General features: G+C 40.2%; 1 protein-coding gene across 4 annotated transcripts in view; it reads left to right on the top strand.

Annotated features, from left to right (window-relative positions):
• The window catches only part of LOC120790556 (cadherin-2-like), a 93,032-nt gene that overhangs the window by 48,568 nt on the left and 16,648 nt on the right, over positions 1-27,816 (top strand). For all 4 annotated transcript variants that reach the window (XM_040128203.1, XM_040128204.1, XM_040128206.1 and 1 more), the window contains 9 exons: positions 3,945-4,089; positions 4,192-4,364; positions 7,534-7,671; positions 8,072-8,257; positions 9,781-10,034; positions 15,371-15,513; positions 19,577-19,810; positions 23,238-23,471; positions 27,485-27,624. In XM_040128203.1, the coding sequence (XP_039984137.1) occupies positions 3,945-4,089; positions 4,192-4,364; positions 7,534-7,671; positions 8,072-8,257; positions 9,781-10,034; positions 15,371-15,513; positions 19,577-19,810; positions 23,238-23,471; positions 27,485-27,624 (1,647 nt within the window). The remainder of the gene's footprint in view (positions 1-3,944; positions 4,090-4,191; positions 4,365-7,533; positions 7,672-8,071; positions 8,258-9,780; positions 10,035-15,370; positions 15,514-19,576; positions 19,811-23,237; positions 23,472-27,484; positions 27,625-27,816) is intronic.

Below are 27,816 nucleotides of genomic sequence, written 5' to 3'. Positions count from 1 at the left end.
AGTGTGGTCACAGTTCAGTTTCAGAGAATAACTAAAAGACCCTGGTTAGGATACCCCGGGAAGCTTGGAGTTTCACGAGGGCAAAAAACTCCAGTGGCTACCTTCATAGAACTACCATATTTTTTCACTTAAAGGATAAGGCTGGTAACTTTCTATATTATACTTATTGACAACAAACTCCATGAAAAGTCCCAAACCAACAATGAATGTATCCTACTAACACATAATGTGTGTGTATCAAAACCTTATCTATCTTATTCCTCTGTGCCATAGAGGTCCATTGTTGTACAAAAAATATTAAAAACACATCATTGAGCCACACTGGTCACGGAGTTCAACATGTTCCTTCATTACTAATGATATGGGCACAGCGATCACTTTCAAAGCTTCTGGAGAGCATTTCCTGTAAGGCAGAGGCCACTGAGCATGCTCGGGAACATAGATGGTATTGTTAACAGTCTCCATTTCTTCTTTGCCACTTTAACTTGTACAAAATTAGCATTAGAAACTGAAGTGTTCTGCGCCTGGTGGTGGGAATGTCTGGACCACACAATTATCCAATTTTCCCCTTCATACCCTGTGTAGTTCTGTCAGTTTATTTTGTACACCCTGAAGAAACTCTCCAACACTCTGGGCCTCAGGTGTGCTGAGATGTCCAGGTGGTGTGTGACTCATCAAAGTGTCACCAATCTTGCAGATCCTGCATTATTGGCTCAAATTAATGTCCCATTCATTGCAGCATCTACATACTGTCTTCATTTGTGTTGCTGAGCATTCACTGCAGCTGAACAACAACCTCTCATAGTTCTGTTAAAGGTGCCGAGAGCCTCGCTATCAGTCAGTGGGACAATGTTAGTGCCTGGTGCGGCCCTCAGTATTTCCCTCTCATCACGTCTCTTGTATTTCCTCTTCTAAATACTCCAACTCACACAAGTGTGGCTTCATGAATTGCATTCAACAATTTCTTCTTCTGCATCAGACATATATTCACACTATTTGTATCAGTGCAAATTTCTCAAAAAACCTGAAAAAGGTAGTGATATGTAGCACAACAAGTTAGCGAAGTAGTGTAAACAGAACCGCATTCCCGAGCATGCTCAGTGGCATCTGCCATACATGAACTACTCTCCACTTTGAAAAAGATCACTATCATCACCTAGAACAACAGTGTGGCTCACTGATGTGCTTTGAATAGGTTTTGGACAACAATGGAGCTCTATGGCACAGAGGAGTAAGATATATCAGGGTTTGAATACACACACAATACTTGTTAATGTGAGACATAAACTTTTAGTTTGGTCTGCAAATGGGATTTTTTGACAATAAGAAAAATATGGAAAATCACTTACCCTGTCATTAAAAGAAAAATACCAACATTTTGGTTAATAAGCTTATTCGTTTTCTTTCCAAGAGGCAAAGGGGTTTGTGTCGAATTCTTTGCACTTACAGTCATGAAGTCTTCTCTTGATTGTTGACAATTAAACATGTACACCTACAAACTGGAGAGCATTCTTGACCTACTTACAGTCATAAAGGGGGTACAGGCAGTGTTGCCAATTTTAGCCACTTCGTTGCTAGATTTACTGACTTTTCACACCCTTTTTCTTCACAAAAGCACCTAGCGACAAATCGAGCAACTATGTGGACAAACCTTAGCTAAGATCCATGCATCTCATTCAACTGACCATACAGCAGCTGACATAGGGATGAATGAGCTTCTAACATTCTCTCAGAACGATCATTTTACAAGTAAAAATAATGAAAATTACACCACAGCTGTTATCTTTAACTTATGTGTATGGTGATTTTGTCAGACGACGTTGCGGTTATAAAATCAAGTTTTTTGCAGTGCAGAGCAGCACCTTGGAAATGGCATGGAAGTGACTGCTGGTTAACATGTAGTCTTCAAGGGACTCATTTCAGTCAATATTTCATACTTTTTCCGTTGTCTGCCAACAAAAACAGAAAAACAAATAAATGAGAATAGCTGTATTGGGAATTTGGCTGTATAAAATTACTGCGTATGTGAGCAAAGATAGTAGAATAGAAATAAAACAGATAAAGGGCGGGCCAGCCATATACTAGGTTTTGACCTAGTCTTGTTTAGAGTGTACCCAACTGTTGATTTTGGCAAACCAACTACTTTTGATATCTCTCTGATAGACTTTGCTTTTTTGAGAGTCATTACTATTTTCTTTACTTGCATCATCACCTCTTTACTCCTCATACTGAAAGACAACTCCACCTCAATCTAAATGGCAAGTCTCATTCAGCTCTGAGCCTTGTGTGACCTCTTTTGTGCGTTAATTAATGTTTAAAGAACACACAGCTGCCCAACTAACTTTTAGTAGCCAAGTGTCCATTTACTTTTGAACCCTTGCAGTTTTAGCTCTGTCTGTTAAAAAGCCTATATCTCCCACACTGTTCTTTCTATATTGACTTACTCAAATGAAAGCTGAGACTTAGCACTTTAATGTAGTATCCATTATTTTATTTTATATTGAATTTGTTGAAGAACAGAGCCTGAAGAATAAATGTGTAACCGTCCAAATATTATGGTTTGGATTGTAAAATTCAGTATAACAGCAACCTTAACACTTATACAGTGTATCTACTAAGAAAATTAGTACATTTCAAATGATTTACCTCCTGCTTCACTTGATGTGTGAATCTGCCCCCAGTCTGCCTCACCATCTTGGTTACATCTCATCTCCCTGTTTTTATTTTCATCTTTGCTGTCACTCTCTCCTGGAAATATTCTCTCACATGCGAAGAGGTGAAGAAGACATTCTTTAAAAAGTACTCTTGGTGTTTGCTCACTATATCTAATACAGTCAAATCCACCTCAGAGAGCAGAGTCTAACCTTTTAATCTGTAGGAGTGCACACACACAACTCACACGGGGGAGTGGAAATCTCGAGTCGCAGCAGGGTGAATTGCATTTAAGCTGTCTCATGAATATGCATGTGATTGGATGTAGCTGTCAAAGCTGGGAGCTGGGATATGCCGGCATGTTTATTCATGAGGGAAGCTTTTGCTCTTTTACAGCCTGATACAGTTGCTACACTGCAAAGGAATGACTTATCAAGGATCCAAGGGCAATCAATATCTATATTAAGCATCTCTGACCATTATATACAAAATAAATACCTCTCTGAGGCCTGCTGTTTTGATTGGGAACATCAAAGATGCTTATAAAATAGGTTTTTGATTTTCAAATTGGAATTATGTTTATTGAATTTACATAAAAACTGGAAATGTTTTGTTTTTAGACATATTTCATTGCTATGTAAAGATTGGTATTTTGCTTTTTTTTTTTGCACTTTTCATGATTTTTATATTTCATCTTTGAGTTTCCCACAGGATGAACTGTAGTAACTTTAGTAATACCTTGACTTTTCATCCAGTGCCACCAGCAGGTCAAATCCTCTGGTTTATGACCAAATACCTACAAAACAAATGAAATTGCCATTCGCCTCAGCTCTACTTTGTGTTCACTGCTAATTAGCAAATGTTAGCAAGCTAATAGTAAACAATACCTGCTAAACAGCAGCATGTTACATTGCATTGTTACATTGTTAGCATATTAGTAGGCTGATGTTAGCATTTAACTCAAGCAACCCTGTGTCAAAATACTTCTGATATTTGAATAATTTTGACAGTTTGTGCTTGTTTATCTTCTGAGTCAACTACTGAACTCATGGAGTTGGTCTTAATGGAAGGAAACTCTCTAACAAAAGAGAGTTATACATTTGATCAGGGAACACTAAATTAATACATTCTTACCCTAAATTCTTGTCAAAAGTGGCTTTATCTCAACCACTTAACCTTATGGTGTGTGTGTGTGTGTGTGACTGTGTGACTGTGTGTGTGTGTGTGTGTGTGTGTGTGTGTGTGTGTGTGTGTGTGTGTGTGTGTGCGTGTGTGTGTGTATGTGTGTACAGTTGCGAGCCCACGCTGTGGACCTTAATGGGAATCAGGTGGAGAACCCCATTGACATCGTCATTAATGTCATTGATCAGAATGACAATAGACCGGAATTCACACACACCACCTTCAACGGCTCTGTACCGGAGGGATCCAAGCCTGGTACCAACACACATACACTTCTAACACTAACACTTCTCTCACACACTTGTGGATTTAAACCTTCTTCACTGACATATCTGTTGACTTGCTGTGTGTTTCCAGGATCCTTTGTGATGACAGTGACAGCGTTGGACAAAGATGATCCAAAAACTGCCAATGGGATGCTGCGATATAAGATCCTCTCCCAGAATCCCCAGAGTCCCTCCTCCAACATGTTCACCATTAACAACAAGACTGGGGACATCATCACTGTGGCAGCAGGCCTTGATCGGGAGGTGTGTGTGTGTGTGTGTGTGTGTGTGTGTGTGTGTGTGTGTGTGTGTGTGTGTGTGTGTGTGTGTGTGTGTGTGTGTGTGTGATTGTGTAGGTGTGTAGGCTATTTTTGGGGACAAAATTTCGACTAAAGACCAGTTTTTTTGGGACAGCTTGTCCAACTTGGGACAACAGCCATGTCCTCAATTGGGAAAAAATTGATATTTGGGTCAGTGGTTAAGGTTAGGGTTAGGTTAAGGTTAGGATTAGGGTTAGGGTGAGGCAAGTAATCCTTATGGTTTAGTGTTGTCCCTCGTTTTTAAGTTGCTTTGGATAAAAACATCTGCCAAATGAGTAACTGTAAATGTAAATGTTTAGGGTTAAGTTAAGTCTCCTGGAAATGAATTCAAGTCTATGTAATGTCCCGAAAGTGACCAAGGTCACTGTGTGTGCAGGAATGTTTGGGTGGACATTTTGTAAGGCTCATCCCTAAACCCTGCTATGGAGCAGCAGAATGTGTGTCCAGCCTGCAGTGTTTCCTGCGGTGTAAAGAAAGTTTGTAGCTGTTTTTTCTTGAAATATGCATACATAAATAGAACCTATAGAATGTTCTGTCTGTTCTGAGGCCGTGCTGTTTGCACTCAAGCTTACAATGTTATTATATGTGTTTAAGGATTTGTAAATCAGCTTAAAATCAATCAAGTATGCCCTCTGCTTTTCTAAAGTTTGTTTTGTAAGTTTGGGAAAATTTGACACATTTTTACAGTTTTAAACACACAATTAGTAGCTTGCCAGTTGTGTCTACAGTGCATTCAGAAAGTATTCAAACCCCTTTCTTTTATATTTAGTTATGTTGCAGCCTTTTTCCCGCATCAGTCCACATCCCACAATACCCCATAACAAACAAGCGAAAACGATTTTAGAAACTTTTGCAAATTTTTTAAAAAGGAAAAACTGAAATATAACATTGACATAAGTATTCAGACCCTTTGCTATGACACTGAACCACAGCGAGCATGCAGTCCACTTACAGAAAGGTTAGTGTCGAAGTATCCTTGGGCAAGATACATGGGCAAGATACTGAACCCCAAATTGCTCCTGATGTATCATCGTGGTGTGAGTGTGTGTTTTTATTTATAGAAACTGCTATATGTATAGAAAAGTGCTGTATGAATATGTGTGTGAATATGGTTGAATGTGGCATGTAGTGTAAAGCGCTTTCAGTGGTCGATAAGACTAGAAAAGCGCTATATAAGTGCAGTCCATTTACACTTGAAATTTAGCTCAGATTCCTCCCAATCTTCTTGAACATCCTTGAGATGTTTCTACATTTGATTTGAGTCTACCTGTGGTAAATTCAATTAATTGGACATGATTTGGAAAGGCACACACCTGTCTATGTAAGGTCTCACCGCTGACAGTGCATATCAGAGCAAAAACCATGCCATGAGGTCAAAGGAACTGCCTGCAGAGTTCAGAGACAGGATTTTGCTGAGGCACAGATCTGGAGAAGGCTGCATAACATTTCTACTACATTGAAGGATCCCAAGGATCATGTGTGGAAATGGGAGAAATTTCCAGAAGGACAACCATCACTGCAGCACTCGACAGATCAGGGGTTTATGGCAGAGTGGCCAGGCAGAAGCCTCTCCTCAGTGAAAGACACGTGAAATCCTGCTTGGAGTTTGCAAAAAGCACCTAAAGGACCCTCAGCCTGTGAGAAACAAGATTTTCTGGTCTGATGAAACCAAGATTGAACTGTTTGGCCTAAGTTCTAAGGTTCATGTCTGGAGGAGATCAGGCACCGCTCATCACTTGCCCAATACCATCCCAACGGTAGAGCGCGGTGGTGACAGCATCATAATATGGGGGTGTTTGGAGAGACCTGAAAATGGCTGTCCACCAGCAGTCTCCATCCAACCTGACATGGTGAATGTAATGCAGACTGATGAGGGAAAAACTTTACCATAAGGCTGCAACATAACAAAATGTGAAAAAAGTGAAGGGGTCTGAATACTTTCTGAATGTACTGTATATACTGTATACATTTTACATTGATCCCACTAATTCTTGAGAGATAATTCTGGTCTAACACGACTTGGGTCTTTTTCACAAAATACTCTTAACTCACTAACTTTTTCTGGAGCTTTCAACCACATCTCAGGGTCTTTGTCTTTGTCTCCATATTTAGTTTGCTTAGTTGTAATGGAAACATTTTTTTTTTTCATCATGTGACCTAAATATGTGACGAAGACTTGAGTTTACCTTGAGTTATTTTGTCACACTACTGTTTTTAAAGGCAAAAAGGAAGTGTCAACCTAAATTGTATTAATCTGAATTATTTAAAATATGTTGACTTTGTTGTAAGCTAATAATAATAAAAATGTTAATAATCTTTCATTCTAGTAAAGGAGGCATTAAATTTGATCTGAGATACATCAAAGGAGGGATTAATTCTACTTTTCAAAGCTAGAGTATGTTTTATGCAATGGAAGTGATATTATTTTCCCGTTGAAGGTAATAAGAGGGTAATTAAATTTGCGCAGGAGATGTGTAGAACCCCTAATAAATCTAGCAGTCATTAGCTCTCTGATCACTATATTTAAGCTGTACTGAGTCATGATCTGTAATCGTGCTTTGAAAGAAAGCTTGAATTACATTTATAGGTAGCTATGACCTGTGCCATATTTGAGCTGTGGTTTGTTTAATATACGGACAGGTGACAAATTAAAGGAAAAAAACAACATAAAGTGTATTGGAAGCGTCAGTGCACTGTGGCATAGCTTCTACGAGTCTCTGGAACTGTACTGGAGGGATGGAACGCCATTTTTCCAAAAGTTATTCCCTCATTTGGTGTTTCGATGATGGTGGTGGAGAGCGCTGTCTTAACAGGTTGGTCCAAAAACCACCATAGGTGTTCAACTAGGTTGAGATCTGGTGCAAAGGCCATAGCATATGATTCATATGATTTTCATACTCATCAAACCATTCATTGATTCCTCGTGCCCTAAGGATGGGGCTATCATCATTCTGTTTCTCCACTCATTTTTCAGGTTTTCTCTAAAATTTGTCACCCATCTGTATAAATTACATTTTTCCAAAAAATTATGGGTGGTGGGATGCTCACTCAGTCTTAACAAGGTTAAAAAAAATTATTTCCAGCTGGTGACCCTCTTTGTTCTCTGTTTCCAGAAAGTCACCGGGTACACCCTGATCATCCAGGCTACAGATATGGAGGGAAACCCCACTTATGGCCTGTCTAACACTGCCACCACTGTCATCAGGATCTCTGATATCAACGACAACCCCCCAGAATTCACCACAGACACAGTACGTCCACACACACACACTCAAACACACTGTCAAAGAGGAAATCTAATGGCTCTGAAACAGCAAACAGGCAAGGCAGTGTTCTTCTAAACAGCACTAAAACTCTCCAAGTTTTTATTGCCAGTGGTAGATGGTTGATGAGCAAAAAGCCAATGAGATGTCCAATATGTTGGACATGTATGTTGTATGTCCTCAGTCAAGCTGAACAGGTTGGACAAGAAGGAGCAGTGTTTGTGGGAAGTGCGGTCTTTATTCTGGGAAACAGTAGCACTTAGCTCTGGTGTGAGACAGAAGCAATTATCTCCATGTTTGTCTCAATTAATTAACTTTAAAGTGACATATCAGTGTTAAAGTTGCTGCAGAATGTCAACAAGTGTGTCTTTTTGTCTGTCTCTGTCAGTTCTTCGGAGAGGTTCATGAGAACAGGGTGAATGTGATCGTTGCTAACCTGACTGTGACAGATAAAGACCAACCTCACTCTCCAGCCTGGAGCGCCGTGTATCGAGTCATCGCTGGAGACCCCACAGGACGCTTCTCCATCCCTACTGACCCCACCACCAACGAGGGTCTGCTCACTGTGGTCAAGGTGTGATTTGGTCTCCACAACACACACACATTTCTAAATGCCCAAGAAAACAAGTATTTACCCTAGCCTAGCACAAAACCTGTTTGTAGGGGAAAACTGCTAGCATAGCTGAAAACTGAAAAAAATATCCCTAACAGCAACTTCATTAATCATGCTAGAGCAAAAACAGAAAAAGTACAAATCACCCTTAGAATTTAACATGAACCATGGAATGGAGAGGAGTCATTGGACTGAATATATAAGGAGCCTGGAGATGGAGCAGATCAGAGAAATTAACTGGTGTCAGTCCATGCAGGCATTTAGAAACCAATAACAAGAGCTTTGAAATAAATTCTAAATTTGAAGGGAGGCTACCGGGAGGTATGAGCTCTCTTGCTGCTTATTTTGGACTAATTGCAGGACTAACTAAAGGCTAGACATGGCTCGCTGACTCTCAGGTAATGTCAACACAGAAAGAGAGACAAGTTTCCACCTCCGGATGGACACAGTTGATGGAAAATGGAAAAAGTTACTAACGCAATGTTGAGTAGTCCACAGACATCATCTGAGTGGCCTGTTGTTTACTTGTTTACTGGAACTAAAACAAAGTATGCAGCATATCATCAATATATCATTCAAGATGATCACAAATACAGCCTTCAGTCAGCTGGATATCCTATAAAATCAGTAGGTCTATAGTTTGGCTGGAAGGATAACCTTTTTGGACCCCAACAGACTGACCCCAAAATCAAACCAGATCTGAGACATTAGTAGTGCATAAACTCAGCTGAAACAACCATCACTATGGTTGTCACTTTCATCATAACTAATATGAGACAAGTAATGGACAAAGATAGTGTTCAAGTTGGTTCTGTAAGGAGTTTACATCAAGAAAATTGCATTATTTCTGAATGTGAAAGTTTTTTCTTGACCTTAGAAATAGTAGTTTGACAAAATAATCTCAAATAAAGGTCTACTTACGGTTTCGGGTATTTATTGCCTTTATTTGAAAGATTACAGTAGAGAGATGGCAGGAAACAGGGAAGAGAGATGAGAGATGGGGTGCAACATATGGTACTATGCAAAGGTTTTAGGTACTAAAAGTAAGGTGGGGATTTTTTAAAAAGTAATGCCATGAATAGTTTTTACTTTTAGTCAGTAAAAAGAGAAAACCTAAATCAAATCAAATATTTGCGGTGACCACCCTATGTCTTTAAAACAGCACTGGTTCTCCTAATTAGACCTGCACACAGTTTTTCAAGGTATTTGGCAGGTAGGTCATTCCAAAGATCTTGGAGAACTTGCAGTTCTTCTGTGGATTTAGGCTGTCTCAGTGTCTTCTGTCTCTTCATGCAATCCCAGACTTGACTCAATGATGTTGAGATCAGGGCTCTGTGGGGGGCCAGGCCATCTGTTCTCCAGAACTCCTTGTTCTACTTGTTGCTGAAGATAGTTCTTAAGGACTCTAGCTGTATGTTTGGGATCATTGTGGACACCCAGTGTACCATGTCATTATCATCCTCTCCCTTCCTCCTTCTGTCTAGCCGATAGATTTTGAGCTGAACCGTTCATTCATGCTGACAGTGGAGGCGGAGAACGAGGTCCCGCTGGCCCGAGGCATCCACCTGCCCCGTCAGTCTGCAGCAACTGTCTCTGTACGAATCCTGGATATCAATGAGAGTCCAGAGTTCAGCCCCAACCCCAAGTCCATCAAACTGGAGGAGGGTCTACCTGCCGGGTCCCTGCTTACCACCCTCACTGCCCAGGACCCTGACCGCTTCATGAGACAAACTGTCCGGTAAGATCCTCACTGGGATCTCTGACTTTACAGGCTCTCCTTTTGTGATAGTGAGTTCACTATCAAATGATCATTTCAAATTACAAGTTAAAATTATTCTTCTTGGGACACTGAACAGTCAAAATTTAGGGCTGTGGTTTGTTAGCAGTCATCATTAGGAAAGGCCAGGTAATGCAAATTTTAAAGCTTTATAAATACTCTGACTCCCCAAACCTTGTCCCAACAATCAGCAGCCGTGGGCAGCTCCAGCTGCCTAACACTCTTAAAAATAAAATAATTTATCCCCACAGAGCAGGAGAAGGCTATAGAAAGAAGCAAAGTGTTTTCAGGTTCCTCACTTCATGATGTAATTAAGAAATGACAGTTAACAGGATCTGTTGAGATCAGGTTGAGGTCAGGAAGACCAGGAAAACTTTCAAAGAGAACCACTCAGAGAATTGTTAGAAAGGCAAATCAAAACCCCCGTTTGACTGCAAAAGACCTTGAGGAAGATTTAGCAGACTCTAGTGGTGCAGTGACATTTGCACAAATGTGACAATCACGTTAGAGTCATCAGGACAAAACCTTTCCTGCATCCTCACCACGAAATTCAGCATCAGAAGTTTGCAAAAAAACATCAAACTAGCCTGATGCCTTTTTGAAACGAGTCTTCTGGACTGATAAAGTTAAAATGGAACTTTTTAACCGCAATGAGCTAAGTTATATTTAGAGAAAAAGGATTCCGAATTTCTTGAAAAGAACACCTCTTCAGCTGTTTTACATGGGCTTGTTTGCAGACAGTAGCACGGGGAGAATTTCACTGTTGGAGGGAAGAATGGATTTAAACAAGTGTGTGTATAGATACTATTCAGTGATGAGGGAAAAATGTATTTGAATGATTTCAGCATAAGGCTGCAACATAACAAAATTTGAAAAAAGGAAGGGGTCTGAAGAATTTCTGAATGCACCTCCTAGCGTGAGGTTATGCTAGAAAAGTACTAGTTTGTTTGACATGTTTCCTGACCTTGTTGGAATGCAAAAGTATGTGTAGCTGTTCTTAACGGCCACACTCAAATGTGGAGTGGAAAACTGGACATCACTGACCCCATTTACACTGAGTGGCTTCCTGTGTCTTGGGAAAATGGGATATCTATCTGATTTCTGAAATCTCAGTGCAGTCAATCTCACAGCAAACTTTTATCTGACCCCTGATCACTTCAACCATTGGATGATATGTGTGGGTGAGAGAGTATTGATGTGTATGGGTGAGGGAGCAGTATGATTTAGAGTCCTGAAGAAGAACACAGTTTTGTGTGGATCATATTTCAGAATTATGAAGGCATTCCTGTGTTAGCTTAGATTATATATAGTTGTTAGCTAACTGAAAAAACTGCTGTAACCATATAGTGTATGGTTGTAACTAAACTGCTGAAGATCAGAAGTTTTTTTTCTGGCATTATTGAGTTATAACATGGCCATGAAAAATTCTGGATTCTGATTAGTTGGAAGGTGTAAATTAACTTTTAGTAACCAGATGGTTTAACCGGACACTAATTGTCATTCTAAATTAAAGCGCAGTATTAAGCAGCAGCGGAGTGTCAGCTGAAGAACTTGGAGCTAGGGGTTATTTGTGTAACCACCAGCAACTGAAAATAAGGATAAATACCTTCTTAGTGAGGACAGAAAATATATTTTTAAATATGTATCATGTTTGCATGAATCTGGAGGTCCAAATCAGCTATTGGTGGGATGATGAAAGAGGCTTAAATAGAGGAGCTAAATAACATTACCCACGGTGAGTCTGACTGGAGACTGGAGAGGAAATGCCACCAAAAACACTCAGAGGATAAAGAGTTGTGGAGAAGTCACAGGTAAGAGTGAAGGGCCATTCACACGTACGCATTCAAAAAGCTGCCAGTCATTGTGAATGAGTCCTGGTTTTGCAGCCCTTTGCCCTCTTTTGTGTTCAAAAAAACAAAACAAAAAAGCCACCAGCTAAACTATAGGGGAATGTTGAGAAATTAACTTTATGCAAATATCCTCGGACCCTGTGTAAACGAAAGCCAGACTAAATCATGGTCTTGATTCAAGCGGAAACAGAAGAACAAAGTTGTTTACTACTCCACTACGTGAATGAACTTTAAACAAAATAGAAGAAAAGCTGATTGTCGCGGTCTCCAGATTCCCAATTCTCTACAACATGTCTTTAATGAATTATCAGGACGTTAAAAAAAAGAATGACAGGTAGAAACAAATCACCAACATCAAACAGCTTCATTAAGTGTAAATAAAAGTGATGATTATGAGATACCAGATATGAGACACTTGACATGACAAGTGCAAGCCAGCAAACCATCCAACCAGCACAACGTTTAGGAGGAATTTTTCGACCATTCTTCCTCCAGAAGTGCTTGACGTAAGCCTTCTTCTTCAGGATGTTTGGTGGTTGCAGGCAGCCACCCTGACATTATCTTATAAGATATCTTGATAAATTTAGGAATTAACCCCCCCTCAACATGATGGCAAGCTGTCCAAGCCCAGAGTGAGTAAAGCCGCAAATCATGATGCTCCCTCCGTACTTCATTGTTAGGATGATGTTTTAGTGTTGGTATGTGTTGCCCCTTTTAACACCCTACCTAGTGCTGCGTCTTCCTCCCAAATAATTCAACTTTAGTTTAATCAGTCATGAAAGCGTTTACCCAGTAGCGTTGTGGAGTGTAAAGCTGCTCTTCAGGTGCAAAGTGATTTTTTTTTGGAGATCAGCAGTTTCCTCAATGGTAGTATCCTACCAAGGACACCATGCTCCATGCACCATGGATTGTGTATGATAGACTTAAGAACACAGATGTTAACCAGCTCCAATAATTCCTTTAAGCCTTTAGCTGTTACTCTGGGCTTCCTTTTTTGCCTCACTGAACATTTTATGTTGTACCCTTGGAGTTATCTTAGATCACAGTCCACTTCCAGGGAGATTTTCCACAGTACTAAACCGCTTCCCTTTATAGACAAGTCTAACTGTGGACTGATGAATATCTAAACTCTTTGGGATGACTTTTTTTTAACTCTTTCCATCTTTATGTATATTAACAATTCTTGACAGTGAGTCTTCTGAGATCTTTTTTTTTTCTTTGTGAGGCATGATTCACATCAGCAGATGCTTCTCGTGAATAACAAACTCAAAATGTTTGCATCAAAGTAGCTCTAACCCACAACTCCAAACTAGTTTCATTAAATTGGACTCCAGGTTTTGCTAACTTCTGACACTAGCTGGGGGTCCAAGCTCGCTGGGGGTCATGCATGCAAAGCAGCTATTGTAATAGCTCAGATTTTCAATTAATTTTTTTTTCCCTCCATTGCTAAAAGTGGTACTGCAGCGTCCACCATAAAAGTTGTGTAAGTTTAATTTTCAAGGGAGGTATAGAATGGTGCACACGTATCAGATGCAAAAAATGACACATGTCCACTAACAGGAGGTGCTATAATCAAGGTAAGGCATTTTTTCCGGTAACTCCCACATTGTACATCACACATTCAAAAACCTTACATGCACACATTTCCTGAATTTAGCTGATTCTCATCATATAGGCCACGCCCGTTTCCACCTAAATTTTTTTTTTTTTTTTCTTTTTTTTTTTTTTTTGCAAAATTGAAAAATATGCAAACCTTTTTTTTCAGACTCATAGGATATGAGTCTGATCTGCCCAAAACTTTGGACATAGAATCTATGGTCTCTCATGATCAAAAGTTATTAAAAGAATTTTGATAATCCAAAAAACGTTGTGTGTTGTATATCTCCCCTCCTATTAACACAAAACTTGGTCCTGTACTTCCTGAGGGTGTGTGCAAATTTGGTGCTGGTTGACCACTAGGTGGCACAAAGCATAAAATATGATTTTTATGTATTGAAATAATTTTTCATAACTACTCTTGCATGGAAATTTGCACATATCATCTTAGTACTCTCATGATCACACATTATTAAAAGAATTTTGATACTTGAACTTGTACTACAAAGGAAGTGATGTCATAGCTCTGATTAACACAAAACTTTTGTGCATATTGGTCACTAGGTGCCACTTTCACGCAAGGTCGAAAAAAAGCAAAACGTACTTTTTCAAACACATCTTAGGTTGAAGTCCAGTCTGCATAAATTGATAAATGTAGCATTCAAGAACCCTAATTATCGTCAGACCACTTACGCCAAAACTGGGGCTAAGTTATATAAGGTTCACTCAACCCTAAGTCCAGGGTTTATGCCACGCTATGATAACCATGCTTTCTGAATACCCCACTGGAATAACCCTCAGAAACATTCCCATCCTGGAGGAATGTTTTCCAATATCTGTGCTGCTTTCATTTGGGCTATAAGGTGAATTTTTGCCTTCTCAATTAGTGAGGGCAGCATGTTGCTCTCTGTTGCAGCCACATTTTCAGATAAAAGCTAATAAGATGGCTGGAGTTTTTTTTCTACAAACACGTTGTCTGGAGGAAATGTGTGTTTCCATATCCTGCAGCACTGGGCTAACAGCTAAACAACCAGCAGACCAGAGCGCAGAGAGCCTGTAGGACTGCTGCTTTTTGTCCCCATCCTTTCTGTTGCATTGCATTATTTGTTTCTAAATGTAGTACTGAAGGCTTTGTAGCCTAGCAACAGCCTATGGTGGATGAACATTCCATTCACAAAAACACACATGCTGACACACATAAAATGAGTATATTGTGCACTATAGAGGGGGCCAGGGAGAGTATTTCTGTTTCTGATTTTTTTTTTTTTGTTGCTTTGTATTCTGTACTTCGTGTTGCTCCTAAATTTATTCATAGATGTGCCTTGCTATTCTTTATCTCACCAATTAAAAATATACAGAATGGACATTATTCCCTATTCATGCATGCTTCGTGGTGGCTTTTCGGCATCTCTGTTTGCCTTTGTTGAAAGCTGTGTTATTTTCCTGTTTATCCATGTTATTCCTCAACTGTGTGCTTGTTTTGGAACACAACTTTTTCTTCTCGTACAGCAATATAAATGTATGACTAAGTTCTGTTAAAAACTGTTAAGATAAATACATTTCATCAGGAAGTTGCAGGGAATTGCCAGGCTTCATTCCATTTATTTATTGTTTCCAATTCAAGAAAAAATATTTCCAATGACAAATATATGTTTTGATATAATTTTCAAGTCTGTTTAAGGCAGAATAATTTCCAGCAAGAAAAAATGAATGATTTGTGGTTGCCTTGTGAGAGTGCTGCAGCTTCCATATATCAATTCCCCAGTAGCTGCTTGGCCTGTAGCCAGGAAAGCAGATAAAGAAGTCTCTCTGCGGTAGTTTCTCATGCTGTCCCTCTCTCATTGAATCCAGGTACTCCAAGATGTACGACCCTGCCAACTGGCTGGAGATTGACCCGGTTAATGGTCGGATTTCCACCATTGCCACCCTCGACCGAGAGTCTCCCTATGTCAAGAACAACCTCTACAACGTTACCTTCATGGCTTCTGATAACGGTTAGATACGTGGACTTTGCTGGTGTCCTGCAGCAACCCCATCCCACCACACACAGAGGTGGATTGTGTTCCCTGTGCCAAAGTGCACTTTCAATAATTGCAATAGTGCTGGTTTACTGTGGAGTCAGTGTCGTAATCCAGCTTCTAAAGTGTATCTGCAGTGTTTGGGAAGCTACTTGGAAACGGTAGCTAGTGAGGTTATAAGCTAATCTTCACTGGAAGTAGTTAAACTGGAACAATATAACACATTTATTGAAAGTTGCAAGCTACATTATCTGCAACTCAGAAAAAGTAGCTTAAAGCATCTATTAAGAAACATCTACTGCTATAATAAACAAATGCACTCATTATGAGGTGTCATTCTTACATAACAATTTTCAAAGGAATTCATTTCTAAGCATTGTATTTCTTCAAGACAAAATAAAACATTTCAATGTAACATGTAGCTACAGTAGCTCACTACTAGAAACTTAACATGATTGTGAAAATTGCTATCCCACTTGAACACCACTGGGAAACGTAGCTAAACTACCTATGTCACTACATTTAACAGCAGCACTGCCCAGTACTGGATAATCCTGGGGAGTGCTGTAACAGCAACGTCTTTAAGAGTTTTGACAGTTGAGTGTTAACCACGATGCCAACTCACTTTGGTTCAGACTCTCAAACCCCACAGCAACAACAACAACAACAACTCAGCTATCATATCACACGGATGTGTTTTATCAGCGCTGTGCTGGAAGGTATGAAAGATCTCTGGGCGCTACCCTATCCACTGTAAGGGCAGGTGTATGTGGATCCAAGTGCAAGAGAGAGTCAGGCAGAAGTGCAATGTCCAAAATCAAAATCTTTAATTCGAGAGACGTAGCAGAGGTCAAAATACCAGGAGTCAGTTAAACCAGGCAACAAGGCAGAATCGAGGGTCACAAAATACCGGAAAAACAGATCATACACAGGGAATCAAAATCGGGACTAAATGCGAGAGAGCTTGAACACAAGGGTAACAAAGACAATCTGGCAAGGCATTAGAAATGAGGCGGGGTTTGAATACACAGAAAACAAGACACAGGTGAAAGACATTAAGGTGGAGATAGTAATCAACACAGGCGGGAAAAACCAGGAAGTAAAACAAACAGTAACACAACAGAACCAAGACTTCAAAATAAAACAGGAAATGAATACAGATCCTGACATCCACGAGAACCTTCTAGCTAATATCTTTCTTTTCTACAAATAAGGACACGTCTTCTGTATGTGCCTCATTTTAATGAGTGACCAGAGTGACCAAAGAAACATCCATCAAAGAAAAGTGCACTCTGAATATCTTAAAAAATATCAACATCAGTAAGTTTAGGTTGTAAATGGTGTGATTGTAACTCTTCAGTACCACATCAAACAAAATGCTGTCTGTTTTTGGCTTGTGAATTACAGTTAGCAACGCAAGTTTGTTTGCATTGTCTCTTTGCTACTGACGGCTTAGCTGTCAATCAAAAACATACATCAACCCGCCCAATCAGAGGCTTGGAGCATTTCTGATTATATCTCCGACCTCCTATGATCTTTTTGGCTGGACCGCAACAGCATAGCCAGCTCTCTAAATGCAAAATGTCAGGCTGACTGACAGACTGAGTGATAAAGTTATACCCTTGGCCAGCTGAATGCTTACTTGTTCCGTCTTCTGACAACTGAAACAGAAAAACATAAAATGAGAACAGCTTTATTGGGAATTATATGTGAGCTCCTACAGTAGGAGAGAAGCAAACAGATTTGACCTAGCCTTGTTTTTCTTCTTATTAGCAATGTACAAGTTTGAAAATTACAACATGATTTTTGAATGACTATTAATTTTTGTGATTGCAGTTGGTCCTATAATATCTTTAATCCAAGTATATAGAGGTCTTATTTTTTCTCCCAGTGTGTATTTAGTTCGGTTATTTGCTACAGCCCAGCTAATGCTGGAGTGGAGTTTTTAAAAAACAAATCTTGACAAAATCTGACCAGCACTGTTCAGTGAGAAACGTGTTAAATTTGAATCCTCATTAAGGTTGTCAAAATTGTTTTAACAATTCTTGCTTTCCAAAACCTGTAGACACTGAGTTTTTAACTTGAATGAACAGTAGGATGTCACATCAACACTGTCTTTTCACAACTGCCAAACAAAGCTGAGTGTCATACACAACCTTTCTGATGGAAGGAATATGTGTGGTTCTTTCTTGTCTTGGGGTGGAGGCACATCTCAGATGAATATAGAACATTTTGCTTCAGTTTTGGTACCCATATGTCATGAGTTTGACCTGATGTTATGCTCTTAATCCACATAATTGAAAGAGGTAGACATCTTCATGTAAACAACAGGTTGTACTGTCCACCTTCAATTACATTTAAATTCTTTATTCCCTTAATCAAATGTCCTGATCAAGGAGGTTTTTTAGGATTCTATAGAAATTCTTTTGGACACAGTAGTCCCACTGATTCTAACTGAGAAGTTTTTCTGTCCTTTTAGTGCATGATTCCAAAGTCTCCTTCCTGATGTATTCACAACTGTGCTTTATAGCCATAGAGAAGAGGATTCTATGTTCAAAGTGGAAAATTGTTGAAGACGAATGCTCATTCAGCAGCAGCTCTATCCATCCACTCTACCCTATACAATCTCCATACAGAGCCCGCTGTGCACTGAGCCTCCTGCTTACTTACTGTCTTAGCACATTCTCTGCCTCTGTCCAGCACACAAACACTGCAAGGACCTCACTGATAAAAAAAAACCACATTCAGACACAAGGAAAAACACACGCTAGCTCGTGCAAGAGGTTACATGTCAGTGGTGTTTCAGTGGTCACCATATATGTACCAGCAACCTACTTATACTGAGCTTACTGGAGTTTATACTGTGTTCATGAAGAATACTTTTTTTATTTGCCAGAGGACATGCATTCATGTCAAATAACTGAAGCATGGGCCTTGTCACTGTTAGTAATAATATGCGTAGCTGGTAGATTGTGTATACTCTGCAGTAGCATTTAGCCAGCGTGGCACATCATATGTCAATGACTACATTGTTGATTATCCCTCATTTGCTGCATGCAAACTTCCACTGGGGATGATTTTGCTGTATAAATTTTGCATTCATACATGTAGCACAAGGAAACTTGACATACGTTTAAAGAATAAGGCTGATGATAGTATATATTTTTCTTAATGTCAACAAATCCCACGAAAAGACCAAAACCAACAATGTGTTAATCTCTCAATACTCCTTGACCTCCTTACTCTGTGTCCCTCAGCTCCAAGCCCATTGGTTACTACTGAAAATTTATATCCATTAAAACAAATCACAAATATATAGTTTGATTTTTTTTTTAAAGGCTCAGTAATTTCCCAAAACAGCTGGTCAAAGTAGTTTTCGGCTGGACCACAACAGCGGGGCCAGTCCTATAAATGTAAATGTCCGTGACTTACTGATACCATCATAACAGAAACAGAAAAACATGTAAACAAGAACTTTGCGCACATGATGTCTAATGATCTAATTTGCTAGTTGCCAGTTTAATGACATTAATCAACCCAAGGGAATAAGCCTTTTTAGTTTTAATCACCCTAAGACCATTTTCCTCACTGCAATCCTCAAGATTGATTTTATTATGAGGTGTATTGTGGGGTGTAATGAGCAGCTTTTACCTAGGTTTTAAATTTGTACTCTAATTTTCTTCTTCAGGTTTATAGAGGAAGACAATTTCCACCATGCATATCTTCTTCAGTAAAGCCGGCGATGTCAGGAAAATTGTAAGTGGCAGGGGTAAGGGTAAGTGATTTTTGGTGTAAGATGGGAGTCTACTAAATTTTCCTGCCAATTACTCTTTCCATGGCATCACTGGCTTTGCTGAAGAATATATTCATGGTGGAAATTTGTTTTCAGCTGCGTTTTAACACCTCAACTGACTTACTTACGGCCTCCATAGGACTGGGAAATTAGCTTTTTATTAAATGTGTTGTGCATTGTTTCTGTTAAATAATTAATAAAGTAAAAATAAAGTAAAATATTGTTTTTTTCATCCTGTGTGTCCAGGTATCCCACCTGCCAGTGGGACAGGCACCCTTCAGATGTATCTGCTGGATATTAATGACAATGCACCTCACGTGTTCCCCCCTGAGGTAGAAATGTGTGAGAAACCAGATCCCAACAACATCAGCATCACAGCCAGTGACCCCGACCTGACCCCTAATGCTGGACCCTTTGCCTTCGAGCTGGCCAATCGTCCATCAGACATACGCCGCAACTGGACGCTCAGTCGTCTCAATGGTCAGTGTGGGATAATGTGTCTGAGCTTGTCATTTTTGTCATATACCCTCATTCATTCATTCGCTCTATTACTTTCAGTTACTGCTTAAAGGGAAGAATACACCCAAAGATAAAAATCATGTTATTTATATAGTCACTCCATGTTATCAGAAGATAATGAGATGATGACAATCACAGCCTTCCAACCAACTACAGAGGTGAATTTTGTCTTGCTGTTTCCTAAGAGTCCAAAAAGGCTTGAATTACCTCCTAATGTTCTGTAACTCCACATCCAGTAAATATTTTTAACCACAGTGGCACTTAAGATTTCAGATTTTGACTGAGGCAGACTTAAGTCCCAACAATGAGCAATATGAGATTTGACTTTGATGTGACTGCAAGGAGACTGGAGTTATTTGAGACCTGACTCTCTGCAGCCTTGACATGAGACTTAAAGCAAAACATTCAAGTGTCATGTTTCAATCTAGAAAAAAGCAGTAACAGTAAAAAAAGAAGGCATCAAGCATGCCTTATTTATAGTATCAAATACGACTATGCCTTGAAAGGATGTGTCTCAGCTTTGTAAAAATGACTGCTAATACAGTTTTAAAAACCTCCATCCATCGATCCATCCATTCTTTTTATGTCGCTTATCCTGAGTCGGGTCATGGTGGCAGCAGGTTAAGCAAAGTAGTCCAGACATCCCTCTAACCAGCAACGTTTTCCAGTTCCTCCAGTCCTGTATGCTTGCATGCCCACATTACTGTTGTCGCTCAATCCACCTGTCAATCTCACACTCCATTTTGCTGTCACTTGTGATCAAGACCCCAAGATACTTAAACTCCTTCACATGGGGCAGCAACTCACTCCCATGCCGAAGGGAGCAAACCATCACTTTATGACATCGAACCATGGCCTCAGACTTCGAGGTGCTCACTCTCATCCCAGCTTCACACTCAAAAGCATTCACCCCAGTGCATGCTGAAGGTCCCAGGCTGATGAAGCCAACAGAACCATCTAGTCTGCAAAAAGCAGTGATTCAGAGGTTCCCAAACTGGACACGCTCCTCCCCTGGCTGCGCCTTGAGATCCTGTCCATGAAAATGACAAACAGGATCAGTGACAATGGACAACTGTGGCAGAAGCCAACACTAACTAGAAATGTTGCTTGACTTCCTGCTGGGAATACAAACACAACTCTCAATCCAGTTATATGCATACTGAAACCATACCACAAACTCCCAAGACACCTCCAGTAACCTTGCAAGGGTTAAGAGTTTTTCCATTGATCCACGCCCACTTCGGAATCCGAATTGCTCCTGGATCTGATGTTCCACAGTTGGTCTGAGCATCATTTCCAGCACCGTGGCATAAGCTCTTCCTGGGGAGGCAGAGCAGTGTGATACCCCAATAATTGGAGCACACCCTCCAGTACCCCTTTTTAAATATGGGAACCACCACCCCTGTCCGCCAGTCCACAGGCACTGTCTCCAACCTCTATGCAGCACTGAAAGAGACGTGTCAGCCAAGAGAGCCCAACAATGTCCTTCAGCATCTCAGGGTGGATCTCATCTGCCAGAGATATAAATGAGGCTTCCACCAAGGATTAATATCTGCGTCCTCCTCAGCGGACATGCTGGCCGGGTTCTGGAGTTCCTCAAGGTGCTCTTTCCACCACCCGATGATATCCCCAATCAAGGCCAAGCCTTGCTTTCCCTTCCTGAGTCGTCTCATGGTGTGCCAGAACTTCCTTGAGACCAAATCCCACATCTGGATTTTTTTTTGCGGCCACGACCAGCTGTTTTAGGAAATTACTGACGACCCCCGGGCCAACCATGCCAGAAAAGCCGCCACAACAGGCACCTACAACCTTTTGACTGCAACTCCGAACTGCTGCCTCCCCAATGGATGCTCTGAACATTGCCAACTCCGGTTCCATGTCCCCAACCTCCCCCGGAATGCATGAGAAGTTCCTCTGGAGGTTGGAGCTGAAGACCTCGCTGACAGGGGCCTCGGCCAGGCATTCCAAGGCCACCTGCACTGCACATTTGGGTTTACCAGGTCTGTCCAGCAGCATCCCCCACCGTTAGATCCAACTCACCACTAGGTGGAGATTGGTTGACAGCTCTGCTCCTCTCTTCACAGTGTGTCCAAGACAAATAGCCGCAGATCTGATGATCCAACTACAAAGTCGATCACCAGGCTTAGGCCTAGGGTGTTCTGGTGCCAAGTACACTTTTTGAACCACCCTATGATCGAACATGGACATCTGGTAACAAAACATCACATGGGTTCAGATCAGAGGGGGCCGTTCATCCCATCACAGCCTCACTCAGCCAGGGGCTCATGAGTATCCCCACACCCACGCCTCACAACCTGGGCAACTCCGGAAAAGAGAGAGTCCGGCTTCTCCAGGATTTTGGTTCTAGAGCAGTGCTGTACATGGAAGTAAGTCCAACCATTTCTAGTTGGTACTGCTCCACCTCCTGCACCAAGTCTGGCTCCTTCCGTGCCAGAGAAGTGACATTCCACGTTCCTAGGACCAGTCTACAGTGCCAGGGATCGGCATGCCCAGGTCCCTGCCCTTGCCTGCCGTCCGGCTTGCATTACACCGGACTCCAGTTATTAAAACAAAATCTTCAAAAGCTGTGTCACTTAAATGGTCAGTATTTACAGACCTAAAACACATTCTATCTTAAAATTTGCTTATAAAGACTTTTTAAATTGATTAATAAATTTAAGACTTGACTTGGATTGTGCCAACTTGTATGAGTATGGTAAAATATTCCAAACTCAAAGACTAGCTCCTAGCTCTTTCAACTGTCAGCTTACAGCCTTCTTCAGCTGGCTCAGTTGTCATCACATGATGTAAGTTTGGAACTTGGGTGACACGTTGGAAGGCGGTCATATATAGGTGGAGATGGTAACTCCTTTCTCTGTTCAAAAATTGCCTCAGGTGTTAGATGTGAACATCCTTCTTGATCCCTGGTGTTCACACCCAGCTGATGATATCTGTTTCCATTGTTGTAGTCATTATTGTATGGGATGCCCTTTTGTGGAAGGAGCAGTTTAAAAAGAGATGTTTTATTCTCCTTTTCTTTACAGTAGTTTGTGAAGTTACAAATAGATTTTTGTGAGTTCGGGCTTTGTAGGGTTGAGTCAGGTTTCTATTTCTATATCTGCTTTAGCAGGTATCTTTGAAAATGTGTATTTGGGAAAATAAGTACAAATCATTTCTCTATCAGAATCTACTGTTGAAATGCTTTTGGCAAAGCTTCAGTGACCACCATTAGCAGACTCTAACATTTCTGTGCAGTACCCGGTGTGACTGAGTAGACGGAAGTGAATATGAATCAGACTGAAGTCTGTAAGTGAGAAATGACCACTATTGCCTATCTTTCAATTTCTCCATATGTGTACCCTTCCATCTTCATTGTGTCATACTGTAGGCGAGTATGCCCAGCTTCGACTGCGGATCAGCTCATTGGCTAGTGGGATCTACGAGGTTCCAATCATGATCACAGATTCTGGTAACCTCCCAATGTCCAACACATCCTACCTGAGGGTCAAGGTGTGCCAGTGTGATCACCATGGAGACTGTGTGGACATGGAGCGTATCATCGCTGCTGGACTGGGCACCGGAGCCATCATCGCCATCCTTATCAGTATCATCATACTATTAGGTGACCCTCCCACACACACACACACACACAAAGTAGCACATAGTAGACCTAATAGATTATACAGCTAAAGAATATAACTTTTCTCAACAGTAGAAAATCTAAATGTAAAAGTATGAAGACATTATAAGAGTTTAATATCCACATTTTCTGCTTGCACAATGTGAAAGAAAATTTGAATTAAAATGATTTATAACATGAAAGCTAAAATCTGAAGCTTTCAATGCTTTGTGAAATTCGATTACATCTACAGATGTTGTGGCAGGCTCTATGGAAGATGTGTGGAACATGCTAACTAATTTCAGTCTCACTACAAAGTTAAATCAACACTTCTCAACAACAAAAACTAGTTCAGTCTGAGTTTAGTGAACAAAGGATGGATTAACAGCCAGACGGACCAGGCAACTGCACCAAGGCCTCAGATCACAGGGGCCCAGAAGCCCCAGGTTTACTGTGCCAATTAGTTTTTAGTCGTTTTGTCAGTCGTTTTTGTACAAAAGTACAAAATCACCTTAGGTGGGTTCTACATCACTGATTTTCAGAGAGTTGAATGTTAAATACCTAGTTTCAAAGAAAAACAATTCTTTACTTGGGTAGAATTTCTTTAGCTCAGGCCATCAGTTTTATTAGTTATGATAGCATTGTACTCACCAAAATAATTGCTGAGATCACAGAATGTGGCAACATTGTTAAAAACAGGTCCAATCAGTCAAAATAAAACCAGCACTACTTATCATAGTTGCGTGATTGGCTCACTATGGGCATATCTCTAGGGATGTCAATGACCCTAGACCAAAGTGGTGGTCAGTCCACCGCTTTGGTCTAGAATATAATATCTTAACAACTATATCGGATGGATTACCATGAAATTGTGGACAGATATCCATGGTCCAAGAGGATGACTCCTACTGACTTTAGTGGCCCTACAGCTTTTCCTTCATCGCCACCATCAGGTCAATATTTTAATTTGTCCAATACTTTGGTTTATGACCAGATAGCTGCAAAACTAATGACATTGCCATAAGCCTTAACTGTACTTTATGTTTACTCTTAATTAGTAAATTTTAGCATGCTAACATCCTAACCAAGATGGTGAACATGGTAAACATCAGCATGTTAGCATTGTCATTGTTAGTGTGTTAGCATGCTGATTTTAACAAAACAGACTCCTAGCATGGCTGTAGACTCCTGTGCAATGAGGGATTATTACCAACATTTCAGGTGCACCCACTCACAGCTACCTCCAAATAAAGTGGTTTAGATACTCTTGTTAAACATATGTCATATGTCGACATATGTCAGCTTCTTGCCCCACTGGACCTATTTTTGGTGATGTCCCCACACTCAAAGATCTCAGTATTATCATAGCAGATTGAACCAATCACTTGAAGCACAAAACAACAACCAAAGTTGTAATAAACACCTGCAACACCTTTATTATTTTAGGTATTATTGTGCTCACATGGTACACATTCCTAAATTAAGTTGTGTTCAGTCAAATAAACACAAACTGACAGAAATACAAATACATAGACAAGGCACAGAGGGCAGTATGGGTAGAGGGGTTTGGGGTATAGGATAAGTAGGTGGAACTTGTTTGGTAAAGCACAGGTTTGCCACAGCAGAGATCCCAGGCTCTGATCCCAAGTGTGAGTGTCAAGCTGGTTGCTGTTTTTCATGAATTATGTGCTTGCTAACAAGTAGCACTTGATATGCTTGGACACAGGGCTTAGTCCTTCGGAGCTGCCTCCTCCCCTTAATGCTACAAGGTGACAACAGAGTGGACAAACAAAGGAGCTAAGCCCTTACTGAGCTTGGCTGTAGTAATAATAAATGATTATGAACAAGCAGTAGTATATTGGGATTTACTGTATCAGACATTAAATCTAAAGGGCATCACCAAAGAACAAGACTTTGTGTAACAAAAGGATGAATTTTCAAGTACTTGTGATTGCATCACATTTTTAAAATAAGGGAGAGCAATTTAGGTGGTTCTCTGACTCATGCATGGTTGCATCTGGTGGATGCTTTTTATTTCAAATCACACTGTTTGATATGAGAGTTAGAATAAAAGCATCTTGGCCAACTGGACAGGCCCAGTGCTGGAGTTCTGCAGGCTGCAGAAAACTTATCAGTGCAGCAGGGGACAGGCTGGTGATGAAGTCCTTGACTGCCTAAAGAAAGCAAATGGAGTCAGAAGAAAAGGAATCACAGCTAAAAGAAGCAAAGCAGGGCTAATTTTTCACACACTCAAAGTATAATGCACATGTATTTAGTTGGTAAATTATATGATAAGTGATAGGTATAATTAATTCCCCTTAATTTACAGTGTTTCAAAGATTTTTCTTAGTGGGGCTTACATTTTGGTAAAAGTTGCATGTTTATTTAATATGTGATCTTTTGTGAATTTTAAGTTCAAATCTTTGACCATTTCTATGACATCACCATTAGGATCTTTGCAAAACTGGAAAGGCTGTTTGTGAAGAGGTCGCAACGAAGAGAAAAAAAAAAAGAGACAGTAGAATTATTAGGCCACTTGCCCTTGTTTCTTTTCACCTAAAGACAAAAGAGTTCATTTAAGGTTCAGTATGTGGCACACTGACCATGTTATGGAATGAGGCAAGTTGTGGACCTGGGGAGAAGCAGTGATATTGTTATTTTAAACAGGCTAGATGTGTTGTCTATTGTCTGGCTGCCAGCAGCCAGCTTTCCCTTTTGGTTTCACAGAGAAATTTTACTAATGGTAACAAGCCATTTTTCAAATCACCTCTCTAGGGTTTAAATTGTCCTCACGTAGAATTTCACTCATCATCCAATTGTACTTTGGCAATTCCAGCTACAGCGGTGTTTATTTACACACACACTACCTGAGTAACTGTCTCATAAATCCACACAGATTAATATGATCAAGAGCACAGACTTTAAAATCTGCCAGTTGTGTCAAAATAAGAGCTGTGTGTTTCCTAAAAATACTTAATCCCAAACGAGGGGATATCAGTTGTTATTTGGTATTGAATATATTGTCTAGTAGGTACTTGAGGAGATAACAGAGGCTTTGAGTTAGAAGTCTAGAAGAACACAGATACAGTACTATAGCTAGAAAAAGAGTGTTGAAGTGTGAGTGTAAAAATCTGTAACTTAATGATTTGTTGAAGGTTTGTAGCTGTGTTTCCAAATGTAGAGAAGTTTAAGAATATAGAGATATGTTTGTTGTCACACAGTAAACTATTATTTATAGTGGTCTTTAAGATCAGTGGTTCCCAGCCTTTTTGGCTAATGACCTCTTAAAACAAAGCAATGCCTACCTATGAGCTTCCAGTATGTAGCCTCAGTGTGGACATGAGTTGGGAGCAGTTCCACCAAGGTGTGATTTCCCCTTCTTAGTAGGTTTTATTTTAAAACATAAATTATATGTTTTAAAACATAAATGATATGCCTTTATATGAAGAAGCCTCCCCTTCTTGTACCACCATTTACCAGGCTAAATCTTCAGCTTTGGGTGCTGGATTACAAATGACGTGGCTGTCATAAAATTAGCTGTAACATGCCATGGTACCCAAAGGACTGACTGTACTCATTTTGAACTGTATTAGTGTAATTTTTACAATAAACTTTCACTTTCAAGTATTGTATATCATAAAAGACTGAATTCTAAGGTATCGTCAAAGACATTCAAGCTCCCCAGAGGAGGAACTATATTGAATTAGATGTTTCTGTGGGATGTTCTGTAGCACCATCCTGAGGTCACATTTTGTATTTTCTACTGTCATGGCAAGGTTCCAAGAACAGAAGTACGATGCTTTTTAATTTCCGGTTATTAACCCTATGGGGTTTTGTAGTGGAGCCTTACTGACTGATAGAATTGCTATTTCACAGATCCCCCTGGAAGTCTGTCATGAACCAATGGGTGGTAGCTGAAACCCACTATGGAAACTTAACTGATTTTCAGTCGAGACTTAATTTGTCCCTCATATTAAATAGTGTCCCTATCTTCTTTTGTCACACTTGTCCTGCAGTGCTGGTGTTGCTGTTTGTGATGTGGATGAAGAGGAGGGATAAGGAGCGTCAGGCCAAGCAGCTCCTCATTGACCCAGAGGATGACGTCCGAGACAACATCCTCAAATATGACGAGGAGGGAGGTGGAGAGGAGGACCAGGTACATGCACACATAAACACACACATAAACACTATAAAAAAAAACTATAACAGTACAATAACAAAGCGCAAGAAGCCATCCAAACTGAACTGTACCATTTTGCTGTCTCTATATTTGTTATGTCTTTAGTATGTTATCTCTGATGGGCTAAGCTGACTATGGGTTAATGTTACATTTTATGTGATCTGTAGT

The sequence above is a fragment of the Xiphias gladius genome, chromosome 6 (genome assembly GCF_016859285.1).
Source record: "Xiphias gladius isolate SHS-SW01 ecotype Sanya breed wild chromosome 6, ASM1685928v1, whole genome shotgun sequence".
Taxonomy (NCBI): Eukaryota; Metazoa; Chordata; class Actinopteri; order Istiophoriformes; family Xiphiidae; genus Xiphias; species Xiphias gladius.
This window is presented reverse-complemented; position numbering and strand designations above follow the sequence as displayed.